The following is a 27,119-nucleotide window of genomic DNA, read 5'->3' on the forward strand; positions in this document are numbered from 1 at the left end:
CCAGGTTCGAATCCTGGACAAGACATGAAAGTTACAGAATGTAGCTTTAAGTAAAGAGAAAGTTAGAGCTAAAGATAGGAAACTATGATAACTACGATATAGACGCTATGGTTAGATTAACATGAATAATCGCACTTGTATTATGCACACAGAAGGTAATGGTATGTGGATTCCAAATGGGACTTGTTTGTATTATGTGTGCAAACCTTTGGCTGAGTGATATGATGTGGCTCATTGTGTTTTAGGAAGTGGATAGCCATATGCTAGGTTCTTTGAACCATATGTCTCAGCGTGACGTTCCGGTCCCATTTTTGAAGGTAGGCAGCGGTGGAAAACATCATCACTATATTATATATATTTTTTAAATTGGATCCCATTGTGATGCACACAGCACCAGTTACCTTCATTAAAACATTACAGCGTGTCATTTTTCTCTGGTTTTCATCTGCCTCATTCCTCAAAGGACCTTACCTCCATGCCTTATGCAAAGGCATGGTTTATGTTGTTATACGACAGTGTCGTGTACCAAAAATAGCCAATCTACAAGCGCACCACGCGTTGTGCTGTGTCACATTGTGAGCTTGTAGATTGGCTAATTTCGGACTAAGAATTCCTCACAACACTAACTGTCTGTCTCTCTTAATGACAAGGCTGTTGTCTGAGCCAAATCATAGTGGCACCAAACAGTGTGAAACCAACGAAAGTGGGTGAACTGCTGGTTTTAATTTGTATATGTTTATTCAAAATTGCATTACTTTCACAACATATGACATGACAATTTGTCAGATGTGTAAACATTTGGTTTCAGTTATAAGATGTTAGAAAAGGCTGATTGTCTTTGGCAAGTGACCTTCACACTGATTACACTGCATTGGAAAAACGCTTGTTTCCTCATGGTCTGGTAATTATCAACTTACTCTCTGCTTTACACATTATATGTTTAAGTGGCAAGACTTTGTCAAAATGAAATAAATAATGCATTTAGTGCAAGTAGTTTATTATTTTCTATCATCATCATCATCATCATCATCATCAAGATATTTGATGCTAAAAACTCATTCTACAGAAGCATTCTAAGGACGTGAATATCCTTTTGTGGAATTCATGCCTGTTGAGGAACCCTTTTCCCATGTTTCAGTTCAACAAAAAGTGTGTAATTCAAGAACCGAAGTGCTTATTGTTGAGACAAGTACACATTTACTTGTCCTGAAATGCCACAGCTGTGTTTAGCTAACCTCAGTGAGCAAGGCTTTTTAAAAGACACCATATGAGATGCCTGCTATTTTACAAAGTCTGTTGGATAAGTTGGGGCTTTGTGGGACACTTTTCTTAGGTTTACTGTCTGACTCGTCTTTCTGGATCAGAACCAAAATCATCCTTGAATAGATACCCTGCTGATTTTTTAAAAATCCCCTTTTTTCCCTCTGTGTGCAGCAGAGCTTATAGTTATGCCCCACTCTTTCGCTATTTTAACAGCATACACCATAGTTGCATGAGATTCTGTTTTGGTGAAACATTCTTGATTCTGATTCTGATGTTTCTGATTATTATCGCATGATACAGATGAAGTGGTAGGTGAATATTCAATAGTTCTTTGGTCCTTCAGTATTCAAAAGCTATTTGGTAAATCGACTGTCTTAATTGCAGGTCATCTGGACGCCCACAGATATCCCACTAAACTCCCATGGATTTGTGTGATTTATGCTATAACACAGGTACCCAATTAGGTAATCATTTCAACCAGAGCTTGCCAAACCAACTCTGTTACATAAGTATCATTAATCCTGCTGTTCTCCTCGACACACACTGACACATTTGGGCCCTCAACAGCAACATCTCTAATTAGCATCTAACCACAGTTCCCACGATTGGCCCGCTACATGACTCTGGTGAGGGGAACTCCAGCGATTTACGGGAAGAATCATAAAACTGTAAACCAGAGTGTACCAGGAAACTAAGGGCATAAACCTACACTTACTGCCTCCTTCCTCAGCTAATATAACTAGAGAAGTTTACGTACTGATCATCATGGTCGTGTCGTTTTTTTGGCTCATAAAAGGTCTTCCAGACACATAAAATCCCATCAAATCTTTCCGATGACCAATTATATATGGCAATGATCCTGTTGCATATTAGATCATCAGTGTCTGGCAGATGACACAGAGCAGTGTTAGTTAACTCTATCCCAATGAACATGCAAGGACCATTGCACAGTAGAGCTACTGTATAAGTGATGGGAGGTGGGGCCTTCAGTTTGGAGGTCTCTGTTTTCCAGGCCCCTACGGTGCAGGTTAGTTAGTGGAGAGATGCGGTCCATTACCCTCCATCTCTTCACCAGTTCCAGGCCAGCCGCCTCATCTGGCACCAGGTTCCAGGCAATCTGCTGCTGTACAAATGCCTGGCTGTTCGCTGTCAGGGTGGCCTGTACGCCTGCCATTATGAACCAGGCCCGACTACCAGGGCAGCTCAAAGGAAGCCAAATATACACTCCTCAGTGACAGACTCCGAGCCAGTTTGATTGAGGCCTGTTGACAAGAAGGTGGGCTGTCCCCTGTTAGTTTGGGTTTGATTTCATCCCTGACCTTGTGTGCTGGTTACCGTGCTCCATTTAGTGTTAATGACTGGATAAAGATTTGCAGGGGTCTGGAAATTAAAGGAGGAACATGCAGAGTGCGACAATGTTTCCCCGAGGCCCAGTTTTATGTTTCAGTAATTCATGGCAGGTTGTCCTACAAAATATTTGCACTTTTGCCAATTCTGCTCACAGTTGTAATTTGTGGTATTGTTACAGTGTGTGCAATAATGTTTTATATTAGTGTTTCTTTCTATTAAAATGACTCAAGTCAAGGTTTGTTTTGTTTTTCTGTCTCCCACAGTGCACAAAGGAGATATTGACCATGCACCAGTTTGGCACGTATGAAAGAACGTTGAGTAAACCCGATTCCAAATGAGCATGGCCAGCGGCAGTGTATCGACTCATGTACTGAGCATTGAAAGATGCTCTGGATCTCTTCTCTAACGATGGAGACTTAAACAGGTTTTTCATCAGCTCCATCTGAATCAACAACAACAATTTCACTACAGGGATCTTTTATTAGGAGAAAGGAAGAGGAGGATAACATGTGGCCCCCAGACCTTGGACCCACAGACACCCAATTAACCCTACCTGGTTTTGGCAGTGTATTCGAGGACACAGAGGATTTTGAAGCTCCATCGTCCCCCAGGGACCTCTGTCATTCACTTCCATCTATCCATTCAGGGGGTCTTGGACTGTGTTATCATCCAAGGACTTCCCTGTCCCTTACCTCCCTGGGGCTGGACCTCACCTCCCTCCTCTGCTCTAACTATAAGACAAACGGATCTCCTATAAATAGGACTTTGGAAGACTTTTCACCTACATTGCACACAGAGGCCAAGCACAGTGCCCAGAGGCAGGAAGGTTTTCATCAGATGCACTCCACCTCCCCCTCCTCTTCCTCCTTCTGCTCCCCCTCCTCTTCTGTCTCCTCTACCTCTTCTTCATCCTCACTATTGCTGACCTCCTCTTCCCCTCTTAGTAGCACCGTTGGGGCCCACATATCCCTCAACAAGTGTCGTCAGCAACAGCAGAAGCTCCAGGTTGAGTATCACTCGATAAAACAGGAGCCAATAGATGACTTCCTAACATGTGAGGCAGACTTGTTTCAACTCAGCAACCATCCTCAGGGGGAGCTGTTCCATCTGAGCCAACCCCTCCAAGGGGAGCAAGGCCTCCCTGGTCAGGACCGATCCCCCCTTCAGTCCCCGAGGCTTCCTGGACCTCCTGACCCGACAATGGACCAACAGGGCCAGTGTCGCTGGATCGACTGCAGTGCAGCATATGGCCATCAGGAGGAGCTGGTGAGGCACATTGAGAAGGCGCACATAGACCAGCGGAAAGGGGAGGAGTTTGCCTGTTTCTGGGCGGGCTGCGTGCGACGCTACAAGCCCTTTAATGCCCGCTACAAGCTTCTCATCCACATGAGGGTACACTCTGGAGAGAAACCCAACAAGTGCATGGTGAGTGTGACCGGATTCATTGTATTTAAATGTTACTTTGATTACAGTGGCCTTTTCTCTTTGGTCAAACATTATGTCATTGTATGGAGCTGTGCTGATAATTCCCTTTACGAATGGCTGTCCGCATTTAATTACTTTTCCATCTCACATGTTAACTGGGAAGCTACTGTATATGCCATTTTGCTTGTTGTATAGTAATATTTATTGCTATGTATATCACATATAAGAAAACCTTTCATTCAGTATGCACGCTTTTATCTCTTCTATATAAACGCCACAGTGGTCTCCCATAATCCCGGTGAAGAACGGCCTCTTAGGGGTTATTGCTAGATGAACATTTTTCCTTACAGGTGTCATTTAGGAATGAACAGAGTTTCAAAAGCTTGAACCTAGCTGGGTTTGAGTTCTTACTGTACATCACGTCACGCCTTAACTCCAGGCTGCTCAGCTTTAGTGATGGAGAGACTGTCTCTGAGAAGAGAGAGGGATGATGATCAAATGGTTGCCTCTCCTCGAGACGGGTTTCCCTTACTCATCTGCACCAGAGGGACAATCGTGGCTCTGTGCTCTCTCTGTCTAATGAATAGAAAGTGTGCCAGCTTAATGAAGAACACAAAGATCTGCTTGGTATTTTCTGGTTAGTCAAATACACAGCATTCATCTCAATTAAACAATAGTACATATCAGCTGTCATTGAAGCAAAACACCCCAAGACATATGGATTCTGACTGATTCTATTAAACTGATCCATTTCTAACCACCTGACCATGTCACTGACCCCAACGTAATATACAGTAATAGTTGTTTTGTCAAGACCATTCTGAAGATGAGACCTGTTCAAGTCAATCCTTTTTTAGTTTTACCCCATTTTCCCCCCCAATTTAATCGTTATGCCAATTGTTTCCTCCCCACACACATGTTGTCACTGTATCCCACTGACTCACCTACCAGCGAGGAGCCCCCATGGGGAGGACTTAGAGCCTTCGTCCTACTCCTCCCGCCCAACACTCCTCTGCTGACAGGTGCCGCCCCAGCCCGTAGGATTACGTACAGTGACCATTTCCACCCATCCCGCCTGGCTTCCCTCCCCCGAACACGGGCCAATTGTGTTCGTGTAGATGCTACGGATGCACCACAGTGGCTTTGAACCCACGACCTCCGTGGTGGGCAGGCACTTTACCACTGTGCCACAAGTCAACACTAATACCTTTAAAAACACCACCAGCCCATATAGGCTCCATTCCCACCCCTACAGAATCCAATCTTAGAGCGAAACCATACTGGTGTTTCTGGGTTGTTGTTGTTGTTGTTGTTGTTGTTGTTGTTGTTTTACATATTCAAATAGGCGTTCTATTCACTAGTTTTATAAAAGGACAGAATTATGGCAAAGAGAGCTTTGAATAAAAAAGACCTTGACAAAGCCCACGACAGAGACGAGACTATGGCGGCGTGTCTTTTGGGCTGACTTTTAAAAAGTACAACACAGTCCCATGGGCCCATGCATCATACTCCACGGGTCATAACCTGAAGCACAACCTTGGTAATTCTTGGGAGGGATGACCAGTGTCTTTCCCATCATGACCTTGTGTTTTGGTGCCAAATCTCTCTCTCTCTCTCTCTCTCTCTCTCTCTCTCTCTCTCTCTCTCTCTCTCTCTCTCTCTCTCTCTCTCTCTCTCTCTCTCTCTCTCTCTCTCAGCAGCCTTCAGATGAAGCGTGAGTAAGTCTTTCTGTAATTCCCCCATGGTTCCACTTCTGTCATCATACCGAGTCTTCCATTAGTGCCCTATTCAGACAAACCTACACTACTACAGGACACATTTCCTGTGAAATTGAATTAGTTCATTAAATATGACCTAATCTGCCGCCAGCTTGTAAATATATTAATGTGGAGTTTTGCCCACTGACAGATTAATATGATTAAATAAACAGCAGAAAGCATCGCCACAGAAAGGAGTTATTAGTCACGCTCGAGAGACTTGTATAAAATCTCAATGTGGAATAAGTAATTTTATTTTCATAAAACACCTGAGCCAAAAACATGAAAATTAAGTCACTCCTATTGCAGTGGTGGAAAATGAATATTTCTTATGAATATACTCTGTGTTTGTTCATGAATTCATGGTCATTTACCAGCTCATAACGTCAAGTCTAAGATTAGACAGGTACTATTCATGTTGTAAACAAGGGCTCCCAATGGCGATTTCAACTTAACTATGGAAGGATCAGCCATGCATGTCTTACAGTGTTTGGCCTACATACTGTATACTGTGTTTAGCATGTATGGTGGCTTTACGTATAGCACATGCATTTCTTTCCTGCAGAAAGATATTTGTATTTCTATTACAAGTATCCTCTGAGATGTTGCCTCCAGCAGGAATCAGACCAGACAGTGATGAAAGTATGCTACTGCATGAAAACAAAAACATTCATCTTTCCATGGAGAATATAGTGAGGTCAATAGGGCTGGGCACTATGACTTCAAATCAATCACAATTATTTCAAACTTTTGCCTTGATTATGATTAATGAATGATTGTTAAAAAAATCACACCCAGTGTGAAGTGAGCGGTGTTATTTAGAAACAACAGTGGTCATCACAATGATGGAAGCTCACTTAAAAACAAAAATGATTTTTTGAAGTGCGTGGTGCTATTTATAGGTTATTATTTCGTCATGCGTCTCGCTAGCCAATCAAAGCAAAGGGTCTGAATAGAGTCAGCCAATCACGGTACGGCAAAAAGGGTGTGAATAGAGTCAGCCAATCACAGTACAGGGACAGACGAATTCCCAACCCCACTTATAGGAGCGGCTACACCGCTCAAAAACTAGAGGTTCGGGCCTCTACGTGGCCCTCACACCTACGTTGCACCACCAATCCAACTGATATGCCCATATTTGGAGATCTCTTTATCTGTCAGTCCTTGTCCCTTGATCCCAGATGTCATTTGTATATGCCCATATATGGGCATGCCCCTTTTGTGCCCATATATGGAGCTGATTAATTTGCGCCTGATGCCATGATGACACATTGAGGTTATACAACACACTCCATATTTGGGCGTAGCTGCATTGTTATAGTGACATGAACGTGATGACGTGGTCCGCCCGCCTGCCGACCCGTCCTCCCGTTAGCCAATTTTAATTTTTTATAAATAGGATAAGCCTAGTGAAAATAGCAGATCGACAAGCTCACAACGCATGGCAATGCTACACGTTGTGAGCTTGTAGATCTGCTATTTTCAGTTTTTGTAAGCCACCATTGTACAACAATGTATAATACAGTGTTAAGTGGTTAATCAGACTAATCGATTTAGTCGATTCAAAGAATTCTGTCCAAATTTGACGTGTTGTTTTGTTGATATATATAACAAATTAAAAGGGTTAAGGTTAAAAATACCCTGTTTTTCAATTATTTGATTAACCTACATGAGCAAGATTGAGTCGGTTCTAAATATCGGTTTCAGTATATTTTGCCCAGCCCTGGGGTCAATGTCTTTTCAATAAAAAACGATTAGAGTAGATGTTTGTAAAGAAAGGTTTGAATACATAGTCCACATCCACATTACAGTAGAAAGTGAAACTGTACGAGATACAGTATGTATGTGTTTTGAAGTCACTTTGAGAGAGTGAGTGTATTTTGGATGTCATAAAAATTCACAATTTATTGAAAGAATGCTTAACTCAGCTCCATAGCATGTGGAATTAATGGAAAGCATTGTTTGGTATGAAGAGTTCCATTTTGAATATTCAGAGCCTCTCAGAGAATGACACATTATACTCACAAGCCAAGGAAATAAAGTGCATAAACGTTTTCATCTGAAAGCTTAGATAAAGCTGTGCTTAATTTTCTAACCATGTGAACAACATGAGAAATGTTTCTTCTTAGGAGCTACATATAATCGGACGGATATAGTTTCATTTGTTTTATTTTTTGTTTCATGGCCTTTAAACTGTGGTAGCCATGGGGTTGAACTGTAATGGGGAAGATTGGATGCATATGTAGCATCCTGCAGTTCAAACATTTCCCTTCAAATCACTCAAACGAAGGTAACTGATGTACTGTAAGTGCAGTTTGGTCTAACTTGACATAGTGTATTGTAAAAGTTGCATAATGTTTGTTGTGTTATCCTCAGTTACCCAGTACATAATATATCGCATATGTTTGTGTGTATACATTTGCGTGTGTGTGTGTGTGTGTGTGTGTGTGTGTGTGTGTGTGTGTGTGTGTGTGTGTGTGTGTGTGTGTGTGTGTGTGTGTGTGTGTGTGTGTGTGTGTGTGTGTGTGTGTGTGTGTGTGTGTGTGTGTGCGTGTGTGTGTGGTGCGTGCGCTCACTCACACGTGCGCACGCAGTTGATGTGGGCATAAATAAACCATTCAAATGTTTCAGAAGGATCACCTCTACAACCCTGTATTTTTAATGAGCTGCTGTTGACTTTAGGTTATTGTGTGCAGGTTCCGCAGGCCTTGGATTAATCAGCATACATTTTGTTGAAGCTCGTTAAACTCAATGAGCTGAATGACATTTATTATCTCATTAGTGAGAGCCAGTAAAACTGTGGAATGAACGCAAGGAAGAGAAAAACGTTTGTTTTTCTCCGCCTGGATTGTCTTGAAAAGGATACAGTATACTGTATGCTGTCTGTGTTGTAGTATATAAATCAGACCCCGTTTAAATTAGTTGTAAATAATTATTTCGATTTGTTTTAATCAGTTTGGAGCACCATGTGGGTTGGGTTTAACACATTGGCACAGTTCACATAGTGTCTGGGGATCACAGAAATATGTGTTCAATTGACTTTAAAATGCCCTACTATCGTTATTTATTCTTGCACATACACGCTGTATTGTTCTGTGTAGCAAACCCGCGCATCTGGCACGACAACATGGTTAAAACAAACACTAAATGTGACTTTGCGAATACTAACGGATTCAGGTCTAAAATGCATTGCAGATTAAATCATGAGATTAAAATGTATGAGACATTTGAGATGGTGGAGGCACTGTTGCTAAAGTTCACATATTTCTATGGGGTTATGGTTCTATAATACCATGCTATGGCGTGTGTAGTGACTAGCTGTCTGTGAGGCATCAGGCGAGGTGGCTGCCCACAGAGTGTGTGGTATTTACTTCTTGTCTGGCCCATGTCCAAGAGAAATGCTTTTACCAGAAGCTACTGTACCAACGCTTCTCATATCACACTCTTAACTTTATGTATGTGTGTTTGTGGTGTGTTTCTACGTGTCTACATGTCTGTATGCCTATAGTGCGTAGTGTGTGTGTGTGTGTGTGTGTGTGTGTGTGTGTGTGTGTGTGTGTGTGTGTGTGTGTGTGTGTGTGTGTGTGTGTGTGTGTGTGTGTGTGTGTGTGTGCATGTGTGCATGCGTACATGCATACGTGTGTGTGTGTGTGTGTGTGCACTTTTGGTGTGGTTATGTTTTTGCATGTGTGCATAAAGTACAGTAGTATACATAAGCAATGTGAGCATATATAAACTTTGGACTGTATGCACTGAAAATACCTGCCTGAAGTCTGATTTGTACTCAGCCGATCTACAAGCCCTGCATTGCATTGTGAGCTTGTAGATCTGCTATTCTTTAGAATAGTCCTGCTATTGTTTATTGCAAGTAGATCTGCTATTGTAATGTGCGTCACTCACACGCAACCAAATATGAATCATGGCATTGGCTCTGTCCATGACGTCTCTGTATTGTGTTTTACTGGCATTTTGAGACACTTTTTGTCCCAGGGCATTTACATAGAATCTGAAGATCCACTTGTGGATTTATGAGTCATCACAAATCTATTACTTGTGTATTTCCAATTACATTTTCAGAAAAAACTGGTGGCCATCGCATGGCCACCAGTTTGGCCATCACATTTTGTAGATCTGCCATTTTTGTTATTTTGGGGGGAAAAAAAATATATTTTTAAATACTCACATGACCAAAATAGGGACGCTACTTTAAATGTACAGTATGAATGTATGCTTGAAGAAAAGAAATCACATCTGTAACGTGTGTTACACGTCGATGGACGGGGGTGGAATGAGATGCACTCAGCGTCGTACTAAAATCAGATTAATCTGCAAAAGAAAATCGGAGTTGGAGAATATATCCATAAAATATCTTATACGAACGCTATAGGGTTCCCCTGGGACCCCAAATGACACCCCTGCTGACATATACAATTATACATACTGTATGTCAGTCACGGCCCCCAGCCTTTGGAGCGTCTGCCAGACGAGCTCAAGCTAATTGATTCTTTTAAACTTTTTAAACTTCCTCTTTTAAAAGTCCTACCTGTACAGGAAAGGTTATTTTCTTTATATAATTGTTTATTTATTCTGTTGTTTGTTTTTCTGTTCTCGTTAAAGTACTATTAAATCCATATTTTGTGTAATGCCCGGTGTAACATAGATTTTGAAAAGTGCTATATCAAATTAATAATAATAATGATTATTAATTATTAATTACATTAGTATTGATTATGATGATTATGATGATTATGATGATTATTATGATTATTATTACTATTAATATGAAATGCTTTAAGCTGTGTGTGTGTGTGTGTGTGTGTGTGTGTGTGTGTGTGTGTGTGTGTGTGTGTGTGTGTGTGTGTGTGTGTGTGTGTGTGTGTGTGTGTGTGTGTGTGTGTGTGTGTGTGTGTGTGTGTTTCGCAGTTTGAGGGCTGTTTAAAGGCGTTCTCACGTCTGGAGAACCTCAAGATCCATCTGCGGAGCCACACAGGAGAGAAGCCCTATATTTGCCAAAACCCCGGCTGCCTCAAAGCCTTCAGTAACTCCAGCGACCGCGCCAAGCACCAGCGCACTCACCTGGACACGGTCAGTAAGCTGTGCCATTCTCCAGTGGTGTACTCAAGTACTGTACTTAAGTACAATTTTGAGTTACTTTTACTTTACTGGCGTATTTCCAATTTTCTATGCTTTTACTTCTACTCCACTACATCTTAGAGGCAAATATTGTACTTTTTACTCCAGTACAATGTTTTGAACATTTTAGTTACTAGTTAGTTTGTTTGTTTGTTTTTAATTGATTGAATACTTTATTAGTCAGAAATGTAAGCAGCACATGGTACAGTAAGACATTAAAGCTAAAAAGATAACACAAAAAAGTCCTGTGTCCATTGTGGTCCTATGTATTCAATTCATCTGCATAGCATACAAAATTAACAAAATAATACCATCAACGAATACAAACACTATGTACAAAAGAGATGGGACAATTACATCTACCTCCCCTTTTGGTCTCCAGTCCTGATAAGTGTTTTTTCAGGCCAATTTGGAAATAAACCAGTGTTATACATCATTTAATGGGTGGTGTCAGGGCATTCCACATTTTGGTGTCAGAGCATTAGAATGAGAACTTTCCCACGTTTGTTCTAAATTTGGGTAGTACCAGATCATGGTCGCTCCCTCTAGTGTTGTGGCTGTGGGTGTCACTCTGTATGTAGATTACGAAAAAAACATACATTAACCACTTCAGCTCTGTATATAGCCTACTTCGGCTATTCGAAATTAGCCTGCACAATGAGTACTTTTACTTTTGATACAATAAGTACATTTTGATGCCAGCACTTTTATACTTTTACTTTTGTATTTAGGCTACTCAAGTACATTTTTACTCAAGTAAATTGACTACCTTGTGGTATTGATACTTTTACTTAAGTAAAAACACTGCCATTCTCTGCATCCAGGCACCACCTTCCAGTCATGCATGGCTTCAGATTTGACTGAGTTTAGCTATGTCGATTGTTTATTGGACCGCAATGAGTACTGTAGTGTGTATGTATGAACATACACGCCCATGTGCACACACACCAATTCCAAGTATAAATTCAAGTCGAGTTACAAGTACAAACTTTCTCTGTCACACATGTGCACACATACAGTACACAATAACATACACAAGTATGTATTTTAACCACTTTCACCCTGGCATGATCAATATTTTGGTGGAAATCTTCAAAAAATACCAAGATGTAGGCATCTCTGCAAGCTCAGAACGTGTCACATCACAAGGAGTGATGAGCTTGTAGATCAGCCATTTTCAAACAAATTTGAAAAGGACTTAAGTGGGTCATTGGAAGAACCGCTCTCTTGCTTCTCTTTTATCTCCATTTTCTATACCTACATGAAAAAACACTTTCATTCCTTGAGATTGTGCAACTAGATTTCTCTATAGCAGATCTGTTCCATAAACCACTTTTTTTCTTCTTTTTTTAAAAACTTTTCTTTAGAATGGCAGGTTTGAGTGGTAGTCCAGCCAAATGCACATCTCCTGTTACACTTTAATGACCAGGGAGAGGATAGAACAGTACATTGCACTCAATTGGTATTTCGACATGAGGCACAAGCCATTTTCTCCATTTTGTGGTTTCATACTGGCTAATAAAGGCTTAATCAGTCTGTCCATGATATACTGAATTCTACAATCAATTGGAAATCTCTCAAAACCCTCTGGATGTATTTGTGTATACAGTATATGTACCGGTATATGTAATATGTATTTATGTAAATGTTTTATTTTGGAACAGGTAATTGTATATCAATATAGATGTATTTTTTTCATCTATATTGTACTATATATTTTCCTCAACATTTTAGGACACTATAGAGTAAAGCACATTACTGTAAATACAATACATTTGGGGCATATGTAAAAATGTAACTCTAGAAACCGTATTACATTTCGACATGAGGGTTTGAGGGTTTTGACAGGAAGATGACATCTTCAAGGGTGTGAGTATTGTTCTTGTATTATCCCATTTACTTTAAAGTAATGTCATTATCTGTAAATCACGGTCACATATTTAACAAAAGATGACCAAAGACCAAAGTCACTCTCTAATCGCGTGGGGCCCTGTGTGCGAATGTTAGTGCGTCAAGATTCCAGCAACAACATTCTGAACATAAAATACATTGCGTTATTGTCTTTTAATAAAAGGTTTTCATAAAGCATAAGTTTAGTAAGAGTGCCAAAGTGTTTTAACTGGTGGTAGGCTACATCAAGCTATATATCAAGGAAGTCTTGCAATGAATTTAAAAACAAATACTTAAATACTTTAGTAATTTGTACAGAGCAATTTGTGCAGTGTTGTGGGAGAGATCTAGGGTTAGAAAATCTGAAAACAAAACAAGAAAATACATTTTATGTTGACTAATATGCCATAGCACAGGATTACATTTTCTTTGTCATTTAAATGGTGGGATACATTATTTTACATTAGAATTGAGCTGCACTGAGACAAGACCTGCTCTTGCACATAAATGGGTTGAAACAGCTCACGTGAACTTCAACTCTCCTTTCTCCCTCTCCCTTTAAGCTTACAGATGAAATATAGTAGGTATGGTAAGATTTACTACACTGGGAACCATATGTAAAATGTTTACAAAATTGGGTGTACACGCTAAGCCACGTAATCTAAAATATTTATCCTAAATACTTGTATATATTTAGCACTCTCCACTACTGTATATAATATCCCACTTGTGACACACCTGGAAGTGATTCCGGATCACCTAAACCTGCACCCGTATTATTTGTATACACTTTACTACTCAAACTTGTTTGACCCCAATATCCAATGCTACAATCTTCCCCAGGTGTTAAACTTTGCTTTGAAATGATGTACATATGCTCTTGACACGCTCTTATACATACGAACGTTCCTCCCCACACCTGTTTTCTTCTTCTTCTTCTTCCTCATTCTGTCTTTATATGCTACTTTTCATTGGTGGCCTCACAGAAGCCATACGCCTGTCAGATCCCGGGCTGCACCAAGCGCTATACGGACCCCAGCTCCCTGCGCAAGCACGTCAAGGCCCACTCAGCCAAGGGGCTCCAGGAGAGGGAAACGAAGGTACCAACAACACTCAGTTCGGCAGCTGGTTGTCGTGAAGGGGGGTAGTGGGGGTGGGATAGGGGGTCAAAGAGGGAAGGAAAAACATCTTATGAGGGATAGCGAGAGAGCAGTTAAGGGGGAGAGTGTGAGGCTGAAGAAGAGAGAGAGAGTGATAAAGAGAAAAATGAGCCGCACTGTTTGTGAGTGAAGAATAGGTTATGAAAGATAAGGAGAATATAGAAATCTCAGAGGGAAATGAGCAAGAAGGATTCAGAGGGGATTTTGTGGAAGGAGGAGAGAGACAAAGTACACAACACTTTTGTTTGCCCAAGACAGAGAGAGAAGGGATAGGGAGAGAGATATGAGGGGAAAGGTAGGAGGAGGAGAGGGGAGAGAGAGAGAGAAATAGAAGAGGACACAGAGAAACGACCATCAGCAGTAAAGACAGAGGAAGAGGAGGCATGAGATGGGGGGCTTAGGCTTAGTGGAGAGAATAGGATGTGTGTGTGTGTGTGTGTGTGTGTGTGTGTGTGTGTGTGTGTGTGTGTGTGTGTGTGTGTGTGTGTGTGTGTGTGTGTGTGTGTGTGTGTGTGTGTGTGTGTGTGTGTGTGTGTGTGTGTGTGTGTGTGTGTGTGTGTTGGGGGGGGCTGTTGGCAGTAGTTGTGGAGTGTGTTTAGGATTCAGTAAAGATGAAATGCAGCGCAACACACTGTATTATTCGTTCACATTCCCTGGAAGTGGGAATAGGGGGCCTATTGTTCGATGTTATCTGGCGCGCTGTTTGTTTTCTACGGGCCATAAGTGACAGTGGACCACTTTGGCGTGCTATTCCTTGCCTTGTTTCATTTAAGCAGAGACACGTGTGCTTGTAAGTTTGTGACATGCGGGTAACACGCATTGGACCTGAAGCTTTTCCCCCCCAGGGGCTTGGTTGGGACTTTCTCTTGTCACAACAAGCACTTCATTAATTCAACCACTTACAGCTCTGCGTTTCCTCAAATGAATGGAGTCACAGTTTTCGTCTGTGTGTTCGTAAACACTGGTTTATTGGTTCGATTTTTTTGTACTGATTAAGCGTAACTTTGCCCTTATTGTTTTGTTGTTTTGCGATTGTCATTTGAAAGTTTCCTTTTAAGTACCGGAGATGTCTTTGGGTTTGTTCTGGAAAATCCTGCGGGGGGCGCTTTTTTCTTTGAACTTTTTGGAACAGTCTTGCCTAAGAAGGACTCTAGTCATGCTGCATTGTAGTTGAATCACCAAAAAGCCAAACAAGAGCCAGGCTGTGTTTCATACAGGAGAATACCCTTGTGAAGAGAACACATCTTACATCTTCAATTAGTCTAAGAAATGAGGATTCATAGCAAGAGAATAAGTGAATTCCCTCATAATTTAGGGTTATTTGGGTTCCATTACCCAAAATTGAAAAAATGTGTTCCTCCACAAAACAACAAGACTTACCGTAATCTCCTTCTCCTTGTACGCATGTGTGCTTTCACACAATATTAAATATGCAGTATTACCTTTGATAAGTATATTTGTGATTCAGTGCCATATGGATACAGTATATTTACAAAATGCGTGAATAACCTTATATTGTCCTGAACCATCTGTTCTTGTGGTCTCAAGTGTTTGCAACCAAGACAAATTTCCTGGACAGCTACTGTTCTGGTCTGGATTTCTAGGAATTCTGTGTGAATACATTATCTGTGCAAAGTTTTATTTATTTTTACCACTGTGGTAAAATAAATAAATCAGGGTCTGCACTCTGCACATATTCCTCCTGTGATGTGAAATGATTGAGTTGCTTAAACTGATGGTACACTTATTGTCCATACCGTTTTGGCTTTATTATTATTCTGTAACAGTGGGTTATGCGAGTAATCTCTGTAACAATTAAAACATTTCTCATTATTCCCTACTAGGCCTGACCTCGACTAGTCGACTGGTTAGTCGCGGGGGGTCCGAGTCGACTGCGTGTCTCTTAGTCGAATCTAATCTTTTTTTTTTTTCTTCTTTTTTTTTTAAGGGCCAAAAATGTTTTTAATTGTTTTTTGGCCAAGTCTACACCTGCAACCACACGTAACTTCCACTTTATTCTTCTTATTCCTCGTCTTTGTATTGGTATTGTTTGTGTTGGAGCGCCTCAGTGCGGCTGCAGAGTTCATGTGCAACCTCTTCCAGAGAGAGATAGAGACACTAGAAACTCTGCTGGAGACACAAAACAAACTGTGTAGACTTGGCCCTTTGAAATAAAATGTATTTTGTCCCAAAAAATATATATTAGTCGACTGCCAGTCGACTATTGGCAATTAGTCGCCAATTAGATTCGACTAAACAAATCCTTAGTCGGGGACAGGCCTATTCCCTACATACACTGTTTGTTCTATGTATGTTTTTTAACACCTTGCGAATAACAGCCCATATAATGACAAAGGAATCGTGATGAGACATGTAGCAGGGGACTATATATGGAAGGACTAAACAAGTGTTTTTAATTGATCTGACAAAGATCCACTATGGATCAAAACGCTGTCTATACCTTTTGTTAAATGAAGAATTTTTCATTTGACAGGTTCAAGTGCACTCTGTGCTGGAGCCGGACATGTTGAGCGAATGTCTGGCTAGGCAGCATCTCCATGGCTCTGCCCCCGCCCAGCTTTGTCCCAACGGCGGCAGAGGCAACAGATCCCCCGCTCCCAGTCTGGACGACTACACAGGTACAGTGCTAAATGTCCAGATGAAACGGTAGCGAAATAGGGCGGAAATCTCCATTTTGGTGTCTGACACCTCTGAGGAAATGAACAAAAACAAAGAAAATGGTAATAGACCAAACACACCTGGGCTGTAAAAAAAAAACTGTTAAGCTGTCTCTCTCATTTTCTCTTATGCCCTCATTTGCTCCTTCCCTCCCTCCCTCTCATTCCTTCGATGATAGCTCATCATGCCAGTGTTTACCTTGTCCAATTACCGGGCAGTGACTGTGGGCAAGTTGGCCCTTCTCCCTTTGCCTGTCCCTCAAGCCTCTCCAAACTGTTTTTCCAGCCAACCTCTCCTTTTTTACGCTCTCTCCCTCTCTTTGAATGGCTGAACCGGACTCAAGAAGCTGTCAGGTACGCTGAGGCTCAGTTGGCATAGGAGGAGAGAAAGCGTCCAGGAGAGCTGTCCATGTCTATTACTTCAGACTACTTGCAGTCGTACCCAGAAGGCTTTGAGGGAAAAGTCCTCAAACGGCACACTGCAAGCTGTGTTTATTCAGGGAGAAACAAGCGTGCCAGTGTTTAATGTTGAAAGTGCCCAAGAGGACCGTGTTCTTATCAGCACCGGGCAATTGTTCCACGAATTGTGCCATATAAGCTATTGGCTGCATTACATTTTCTATAAAAAAAATTACCTCTTATATTCATTGCTTGTTTGGCTACTCTATTCTTTTCTTTTCTTCTGTTCTGTTCTGTTCTGTTCTGCTCTGCTCTGCTCTGCTCTGCTCTGCTCTGCTCTGCTCTGCTCTGCTTTGCTCTGTTCTGTTCTGTTCTGTTCTGCTCCGTCTGGCTGTGTGCCTGTCTGACTTTATTCTTTGATTTACTAGTTGAGCAGTGAAGCAATTGCAAAACTATTGTAATGGCTGTTGGTGTATATATGGTTTGCCACTCTATGCAATGACTCAATGCAGTGATTTCACAATCAAATCCCAACATATGAGGATGAAACGTCATGTCCTCTTGATTCTTGATTGATTCTTGATTCTTTACATTAGATCTCTGATTCAATCAGATTCCAGGACACCGAGGTCATCTGGCAATGGGCGACGCAGCTCAACTACTGTATGCATACTTATAGGTTGCCCTTGTCAATCATTAATTTGCTTATTTGCTGTCCACTTTGCTGTTTTTAGTGACCACTTGTGGCCACTAAAAACAGCATTGGTGACATACGGTGCAGTCGTCAGCTGCCTGAAAACAGATCTCATGTAGAATTACACAAATTATATATCACGACTTTAGCATCTTTTCTTCTCTTCTCCAGGCGTGTACTCCGTTTCCAATGCTGTCCATAGGAGAGTCAATGCTGAGATTCTCCCACAGTCTTTGAATCCTTGCTCCAAGTATGCAGGGTTGGAGGGAAACTTCAGCGCCAACAGTCCGCTGTCTTCACTGGTGACCCCGGGCAGCATGAGAGGAGGGTGAGTGCCAGGTCTCCACTGATATGTCCACAATCTGATCTCTGTTTGAAGAGTTTCTCGCTTAAATGTGATACCCACCATAATAAATACAGTAAATTGTAGAGCTTTTTAAAGTGTCCTTGGTAACTAAGGTCCTTTTTTGTGGTCCCAGGGAGCGATCAGTTATTCTTTATCTTTTTCATTGTTTCTCCCCAATTTAGTCATTATGCAATCCCCCCCCCCCTCCCATGTATACAGTCTCTGTTACTGCCAACCCCTACTTGTTGGTCTTGGGGAGGGTGTAGACAGCCACATCTCCTCCTATACACATGAAATCACTGCCCGCTTCTTTTCACCTGACAGTAAGGAGTGTCCCTGAGAGGGCAGAACACATGCGCTGGAACACATTATCCCTCCCAGTTTGCTCCCTGCTGAACAGGTGCCAGAGTAACCAGGATTCACTGTTGCAGCGACAGAGATCACTCTCTCCAACCAGCATCCCACCCATGAACATGGTCAATTGTGTTCATGCAAGTGCCCGGCCAAGCTAGAGGCACAGCGGAGGAATCAAACCCCAGTCTTCGGTGGTGCGCAGGAACCCTACCCTGGTGCTACCACCATATGCCCCATAACTAAGGTTCTTAACTGACAGAATGATATTTATATGTCTGTCTGATCAGTTCTGATCTAGCGATATTTAACGGTGAGAATAGTATTTTGGAAAAGAACTGCATTTTCCCTGCAGGTGAATCCATTGGAGTACGAATTTATGTGCTTTGTCCCAGTAGGCATTTGTAACAAACTATGCCACACTAGGCCATATTTCATATCTATATTTCAGCTTATTTTTAATGCCTGAGAGCAGCTACTTATTTAAAGATTTCATGCTCATTTTTGCTTTGCCTCTCTCCGTCTACTGAGCACATTCCCAGAAATAGAGACAGCGATGTGTGCCTATGCATACTTGAGTAGACCAGAGACTTTATCACCAGAGCTAGAGTTATGGCTTTGCGGTTGCTCTGATTGGGTAATTGGAGGCCGCAGAACTTATGTGTCCCGTAAACCGAGACACGTCTCATTCAGCCCAATGAAAAAAGTGATAGAGAGACTAAAAAGGCGCAGCTGTAATGCTCCAGGGCAGTGGTTTCCGGACAATTAGCCATCAAATCATTGCTCATTGTTGCCTTGCTTGTACTATTAGCTGCTATTGGCGTGATGCACACAATAATTTGCCTTCCATCAAGGAGGGGTGATTAGGCCAAGTTCACATGGGTGATGTTCGATACTTGCACAAAGTATCCGTCAATTTCAGTATTCCTGTTTGGTCTTTTTCATGTTCCTTATAGCAATAGCAATTTTTCCCTTTCTTTTCCTTTTACTAATAAAGCACATAAATGTAAAAATTTACAAAAAAGCGATTTAAAACTAGGTTATACAGACATACTACTGCATCACTGTACCACTGACCTGCTGTGCATGTTAACCACTTAAGCCCTATATACTACGTCGTACGACAAATAGCGGATCTACAAGCTCACAACGCATTGCGAGCTTGCAGATTTTTTTTTCTTTTAAATTGACGCGTTAATGTGGTTAAAGATATACGGTAACTGGACTCACGTTGACACAGCATCAATTGGACACTACAGTCTGAGAGTATGTGCCCAGCGTCTCCATAAATATACTCTCTCTCTCTCTGTGTATTGACGTTGTCTGTACAGAGGCCGAGGATGTCATAGAGGCTCAGTGGTGCCCGCAGTACAGAACGGCCTGCCAAAGCCAATACCATTCAAGCACTTGTTTTTCCCCCGCAAAATGGTTAAGCAAGACGTTAAACACGTGAAATAAATGAGCTTTGCTTCGTGGCGCGGCGCGGCCGGCATCAAGCTTCTTACCTCATGGCCAAGTGTTTATCCTGGCCGCCGTTAGGCGTTTTAACGTCTTTTAATTATTGAATACCGGTGGGATTCAGAGGCCCAGGTTAAAGCTTGTCCATCAGCGCGTGTTTGTGATGTGTAGTGTTTGTGTGTTTTGTGGTCAGGGGACTGAGCCCAGACCTTTTTTTTGGTGGGTGAGTGGGTGGGTGGGGGGGCTGTATATCCATTAGATACAGGCAGACTAGCTGGGATGGCTTCCACACAGAAAGTCTATTATATACATACTAAGGAAGGAGTGGTAATAAAGTTTACATTTACAGAAGCTCAAAGTGGCATGGGATTCAAGTGGGCTGATTTAACTGAAATGTTTGACAACCCAAAACATGTATACTGTATGTTAAAGGGCCGACAGTACTGTAGCTTAGCTGTTAGAGGGGAAGTGGGCTCGTGATTGGAACATCATCGGTCTGGAGCCCACGGGGGGGTTGGGGGGTTGAGAAGTGTCATCCATCATCAATGTCTACCGTTGAGGCGCCCTTGAGCAAGGCACTTAACTCTCAAATTCTCCACGAGACTCCCTCAACGAATAACAGTTGTTGGTTGTACTCTTCCCAGGTGTTGCGGGTGTTAAAATCCAGGGTTGCTCAGTTCCCTGGGTAAGAAGATGAAGAATGTCATGTTTCTGAAGGCCCAGCTGTTGGCAGAACATTACACTATAAATTGTTGCGTTTGTATCGCATAGACTAAATTATGTCCATTGGAATCCAGTAAATCTGTATCTATAAGGGACTCCTGACCGGTTTCACATAGATCTCAGCACAAGAGGCTGTCAGGTTTTCCTGGCCAAAACCATTAATAGCTGTTTGGATCACACAGACTGGCACCTATGGTAAACCTACTCATCCCTTCCTCTGATCCAGCCCAGCTCTACTGCTATTGAAAACCATCCATGGATTAACGCATCGTTGCACATAATATACATATAATCTGTGTGATGACTAAGTAAGACTTTAAATGCTGCATGAAGGATTCTTCTCATTCCGAGTGCCTCCTGTGAGGGACGGCAGCTGGCAGTAGTTAGCTTGTGATTCACCCTGGACCGTGCAGAGAAAGAGAGAGAGAGAGAGAAAGAGACAGAGAGAGAGAGAGAAAGGGAAAGAGAAGGTGAGCGAGAGAGAGCAAAGAAGAGAGTGTGTGTGTGAGAGAAAGAGAGAGAGAGAGAGAGATGGGGAGAGCAATAGACAGAGAGAGAGAGTACTGAAGGGGTTTCGTTGTAAAAAATATGACCAGTGTAACTGTTTCCTGAGGTTGTGCTGACAGCCTCTCTCTCTCAGGACTGGCCTCTCTGTTAAAATCCTGCAAGTCAAAAAGTATGGGCACACTGACCGCAATAACGACAGATCCAGCTAGCAGACCACGCAGGGCATGGCTCAGACATCTCAACTATGTTGTTGCAACGTTGCAGGAATGTAAGCGATGGAACAGACACGGTTGTTTATAGTTAAAGGTCAATTCCATACGAGCCGTAGATTATCATTTTGGGAGCCGTCAGCGGGGAATTTAGGGAAGTGTCGAATTCTTGGGGCGCGCAGTCATCGTGGCACAGCCGCGCGTGCATTTATATCAACGGCTCGTAGTATATCAAAGCGCAGATTTGTTTACATAACCCTACACAAAGCCTGGTCTTTATTACCTCGGCAAGCCACAGCCATCTGTAACTTATATCAGTTTGGGTTTCTGAGAGTCCATCTGATTAATTTTGGCTTTTTACGGTACTCCATAAGAGACTGTAAAATTTAAGGTAATGTCATTTGACATGGGAAATGGGCAATAAAGGGAACTGGGGAAGATAAATGATAGATATGTAAAGAAAATCTCCAAACATTTCCCTTTTTATGGCTGGTCAGACCCGAATATAGGGAACGCATGGGCCAGCAGCCATCAGTATTCTCTGACAAGGCCTGGCTTGTTTATGAAACCCCCACTAAAACCCCTTCCAGCAGAAACCAAGGCCATCTGGCCCTCTGGGGACCAATACTCTACAGTACATCATCCAAGAGAGTTCTCAGGCCCGGGCCCACATGAAATGCTGAGTGCAAGCTCTTTGAAGGAACAGAGGGGGGGCTTTCAAATACCATACGGGGGGTTTTAAGCTGCCTATCTCCTCGGAGAGAGATTCCATTTGCGAACCTTTTTTTCTCGTCTTCGACTTGGCTACCCTGACTCACTCGTTTCCATGTTGAGTCAGGACACTGTTTGCGCACAGTCAGCACATTCTTTCAGCGTGGCGATGGATACGACTCCCTACACAGACCGCCTGTATACCCTCCCCCCCAATAGAAAATGTTCCACTATAAGTTGAAGTTTGTTTTTAATTGTGTGTGTGTGTGTGTGTGTGTGTGTGTGTGTGTGTGTGTGTGTGTGTGTGTGTGTGTGTGTGTGTGTGTGTGTGTGTGTGTGTGTGTGTGACTATACTTGTGAGGGTCAAATGCCCTCACAAGTATAGTAGAATTTGAGAAATAGCCATTGTGAGGACCATTTTCCTGGTCCTCTTCACATGAGAAAAGGTTCCTTTCATGGATTAAAAATATGTTTAGAGTTAATGGCAATTGCAAAAAGATTCAAGTTAGGGTTAGGACTCAACATTTAGATGTTAGGTTTAGGGGTTGGGGTTAGAGCTATATCTGAGAGAGAGTTATATTTAATAACATATTTTAGTTGCTCGCTGGGTATGTTGCACCGGAAAAGTTCCGATCTGATTTCTTTGGGGGTATTTTCAGCCATTTTTGATGTCCTCACACATATAGTGATATAAACGTGTGTGTGTGTTTGTGTGTGTGTGTGTGTGTGTGTGTGTGCGCGTGTGTGCGTGTGTGTGTGTGTGTGTGTGTGTGTGTTTTTGTATATTTGTGTGTCTGGTAACACTTGTGGTCCCCAGGAAGAATAGCACTCCCCTTGATGCCAGCTGATGAGCATCCAACAAAAACAACCTCACTGTTACCTCATTTCCAGCTTAAGATTTTTAATACTTGGAAATGAAGCGCTCGTGCGTGTGTGTGTTGTGTGTGCGCGCGTGCGTGCGTGTGTGTGGACCCAGAAAGAGAAGTTGCTCCCTTTAAATAACCTACTGGGAATCTCTGTAATTGATAGATTATAATACAGTATGAGTATTACAGTGTTAAAGATAAAGAACATTTTACATGTATGTGGCATATACTGTAGTCCTCATCATGATGTTTGCAATTGTGTTTTTTTTTGTTATGTTAACAGCTGTTTTTTCTCACACAGCCAAGAGCTGGGCGATATCTTGATTTATTACACGGCTTGCTTGAATGCTTGATTCTGATTGGTCAATCACTGAATGGGCACCTGGCTCATATCAATCTGCGTTGCTTTATTTTTGCTTTATCCAACATGGTGGCCATGCACAAACACACAATGTCATTTACAGGCTAAACAGCACACTCAAGTATGTTTTTCAAAACATTTGAGGCAAGAAATAGAAAATGTAGTGACAGAATATTGATTCATCTTCGATCAACATTTCCTACCAGTGTTTTCCGAGCTGACTGTATTGCACTGGACACACCTGGCATAAATTAATGTTGTTACTTCTGGGTCAATTTATTTATTTCTTCATTAAGTAGCCGTGTAATTAGTGGGATACTCAACAGGGAGCAAGTCATTAGTGAGAAATAAATCCCTTCAGGGTGATAAAGACCTAATCACTCTGTCGGGGTTTATTTCTCAATAATGACTGGCTCCCTGTTGATTATCCCTTGCATAATAAGCGCAATATGAGCTTTCATCTGGGACTTTTGCCATCGTAATATGATATAGCTTAAATGTTGTCTGTTCCTGGTTTTAAAAGGCTGCTTAGACTGTTTGCCTCAACCTGTTTGGTCATCATATCCACATTACTAATGGTTAAAAATGTTCATTTCTATAGGGATATCCAAGCATCCTCTTTCATGCCCACTGATGGAAGCCCAGTGAGGACTTCAGTGGACTACCCTGCTCTGCCAGACAGACCAGACATCATACGAATGCATGGCTTCCACAGAATATACAACCAACAGGAACTTCTCTCAGAACAGCAAGGTACATAAACCATCAAAGAGCAGATACTTGTCAATGTTACTGGCCTCACAGGATGTTCTTAATGTGCATTTACTGCTTTGTTTTTAGTATTTAATTGTTAATTCATTGGGTTTGAGGATGATGTTTTATGAATATAATTGTATTTCTTACTTTACTGATGATCTCACGCCTATTTTTCCCCTCATGCTCCTCATTTCCCCTGTTTTATTTACGTTCATTTATTATTTTATTCGCTCCTCTCTGTCCCGGTAAGGCTGTCTGTATGGAGATGGGAAAATGGAACAAACAATAAGTGATGGAGGCTTTGAGACGGCCAACTATATCACAAACCCCTGTGCTTCACACTCTGCAGCTCAGTCTGCAGTAGATCAGATGAAAGGTTTGTATGTGGGGTCCATCCTCAACACTACACAACTTACAGTGAATTGTGTGATATAATTATTATTATTATTATGAGTAGTAGTAGTAGTAGTATTATTACCTTAAACCTTGACCCTTCACCTTTTCAACACAAAAGTTAAGCATCCCTTTGGAACAGCCTACTAATAGGGGAAAACATAACCCCCATTCAGCCCTGTTAGTGGAGGTAATAAACTTAATTTGTTCACCTTTCTTAGCAAGGTTACAAACTGCAAAATAAAACAGTATGACAATAGAATACAGTAAACAGTACATGCATGTGGGTACATGGGTTTGAATACCATATCCTGCTATGTTGTTTTATTCCTCTTCATTCTCTTGTCTTCTTTTGCTGCTGCTCAAGAAAACTGCTCTTGTACAGTCAACAACCGAATGAATTAACAATGCAAACAATTGGAAATTGTGTTGCTCACCATCAAACAAAAAATGTAAATTAAGAATTAAAATGATTGGATGTTGAACTGCTCAGAGGAAATACTGTACTATACTCTTAACGATTAAGATTAAGAACCCCACTATACAGGAGTAGATAGAAATAGAAATAGTAAATGACACATGTATGTCATGGAAATAATTTCTCCCAGGTTTCATGACAATGTGATTAAATCCTAGACTAACTTGGTTAAGTATGTACGGCACTTACAACCAGATTTTGTAGAGGTACAGATGGACTGATGCTATAAAATTGTCTCACTCAGGTTAACTACATTATATTTTAAATATTTATTTTATTTTCTCTCAAGCCCTCTCAAGTTTCTTTTTTTCCCCCAGTGCTTTTATGTACACAATTTCTCTCTCTAAAATAAAATTTTACAAATGTAAAAACATGTTTCTTTATACTGCTGTCCCATTAGCTAAGAATAGTAATAATAAAAAATATTAAGATACGTTATTGTCATTGTACTGCTGTGCAAGACAAAAACACAACAAAATTATGATGGCGCTCCCACTAAAACAATATTAATGACAATTAAAGCAATTAAAAGAAATCAATCTAGTACTCAAAGTGCAGTCCGGTGTGGAAATAAACAATAAACAAGACAGCATACATTTTGCAGCAATATGTCCGTTTCTTTGTTTTGTTTTTTACTTGACAGCTTTGGGGGAAAAAAGCTGTTTTAAGCCTTCTCACCATTTCCTCTCTTCTCAGGGTTTGACTTGTTGCAGGACCTCCAGGGTCAGGCTGGGGGTGGGGGCTATTCCACCTCTCCCTGCCCAGATGACAGCTTCCTCTTCCAGGCAGGAGGGGTCGACCGCTGCCTCAGCCAGATCTATTCCATATACCTGGACTCATGATGATGCAAAGCCCCATTGGGTCTGACCAGACCACAGACATACACCAAAAAGCAAGCTTTTGAGGGGACTAACTCAATGTGACAGATCTGCATATGAAACCCAGCGATCCAATCACAGTTGTGATCCACAACAACCAACAACAGCCTCCTGATCATTCAAACTATTGAAGTGCCCTTAAACAAGATGCCGAACCGCAATTGGCTCACTACTTGGTTAGACTGGTCAGCTAAGTACCATACATAAAATTAAATGGACAAAAATGATAGACTTTGGAACAAGAGAAGTGCAGCCTCTGTCTCTGGAATGACTTGCTGCCTGTACAATACTAGTGCCAGACCCAGTGATACAGCATGGATCACACTTGAGGCTAATAAACTGCCCAAAAGAATCAAAATCTAATTGTACCTCTATTAGTTCTTCTGGATACGGACTGAGCCTGAGTTGGACGTTGTACAGAGGCCCTGACAAAAGCTTCATGGAGAACAGCCCAAGTAGCACAACATTTATAGTGGCAAACAAACACAGACATCTACACAGTTACCAGACATGTTTTCTATTGCTTTCGCCTTTTTGTTGTTGCATTCACACACTGCATTTACATGTTTGTTGTCTTGTCTCTAGCAGCATCTTCCTAAGAATTTGTCGTTTTTGTTTGTTTTTTATTACAAGAGAGTGAGGTGTGCATTGTTTACAGGTAGTGTTTGTGCACTCTTTTCTGTTTTATCAGAGACAGTTAGAAAATGACCAACCAGAAATGTTTACATTGATTCTGTAGCAAAAGGGAATCAGATATTTCGTATTTCTTTTAATGTATACTGTATAGGCATAAACAAATAAACAGCAATTGCGTATGTTCTTATGAATCCTAAATGTTAATTCTTGTATACTAACAATGAATTGCTTTATGATAAGGCTATGCAGCAGATCCACGTGTGCCTCCCTATTCAGACTTCTGATGTTCTTTCCAATACTGCCATCTAGTGGCCGTAGGGTTACAATCTCATTACTGTAGGCAATTTGTTACATCTCACAAATTGCAACAGAAAATCTTGACAAATGTTAATACTCATTAAAGTCTCCTCCATAACTTATAAAAAGTCCCAAAGAGATCCAAGAAAGTATTTTTCAAAGGTGTTTCAATCACACCCTGGTACCACTTTATTTCATACTAAAATAATATTTTAAAGCAACATTACTGTGTTAGCATAATTGTATACAAGGTAACTAAAACTGCCACTTATCCATGTAAATGTTGGCATTGATTAACATGAATTTAAAACAATTTATTTTACATATTATTTAAAATAGCCCTTTTTATTTAACTTAAAGAATATTTGTCAACGCTAACCTATCCTTAGCAGTTGCTACA

At 41.4% G+C, this 27,119-nt stretch overlaps 1 protein-coding gene across 3 annotated transcripts in view; it reads left to right on the forward strand.

The window, feature by feature from the left end:
• The window catches only part of glis1a (GLIS family zinc finger 1a), a 34,056-nt gene extending 7,489 nt beyond the window's left edge, over positions 1-26,567 (forward strand). For 2 of the 3 annotated variants that reach the window (XM_080439672.1, XM_080439673.1), the window contains exons 2-9: positions 2,877-4,038; positions 10,719-10,880; positions 13,805-13,918; positions 16,473-16,617; positions 17,921-18,077; positions 23,883-24,034; positions 24,288-24,413; positions 25,605-26,567. In XM_080439672.1, coding sequence (XP_080295798.1) covers positions 3,121-4,038; positions 10,719-10,880; positions 13,805-13,918; positions 16,473-16,617; positions 17,921-18,077; positions 23,883-24,034; positions 24,288-24,413; positions 25,605-25,750 — 1,920 coding nt within the window. In that variant the 5' untranslated portion in view covers positions 2,877-3,120 and the 3' untranslated portion in view covers positions 25,751-26,567. Of the gene's footprint in view, positions 1-269; positions 318-2,876; positions 4,039-10,718; positions 10,881-13,804; positions 13,919-16,472; positions 16,618-17,920; positions 18,078-23,882; positions 24,035-24,287; positions 24,414-25,604 lie in introns of those variants that run through there. The other variant, XM_080439674.1, reaches the window with a different exon arrangement.
• Positions 26,568-27,119: the final 552 nt, after the last annotated feature.

This window comes from Gymnoscopelus braueri (assembly GCF_963280865.1).
Source record: "Gymnoscopelus braueri genome assembly, chromosome: 10".
Lineage (NCBI taxonomy): Eukaryota > Metazoa > Chordata > Actinopteri > Myctophiformes > Myctophidae > Gymnoscopelus > Gymnoscopelus braueri.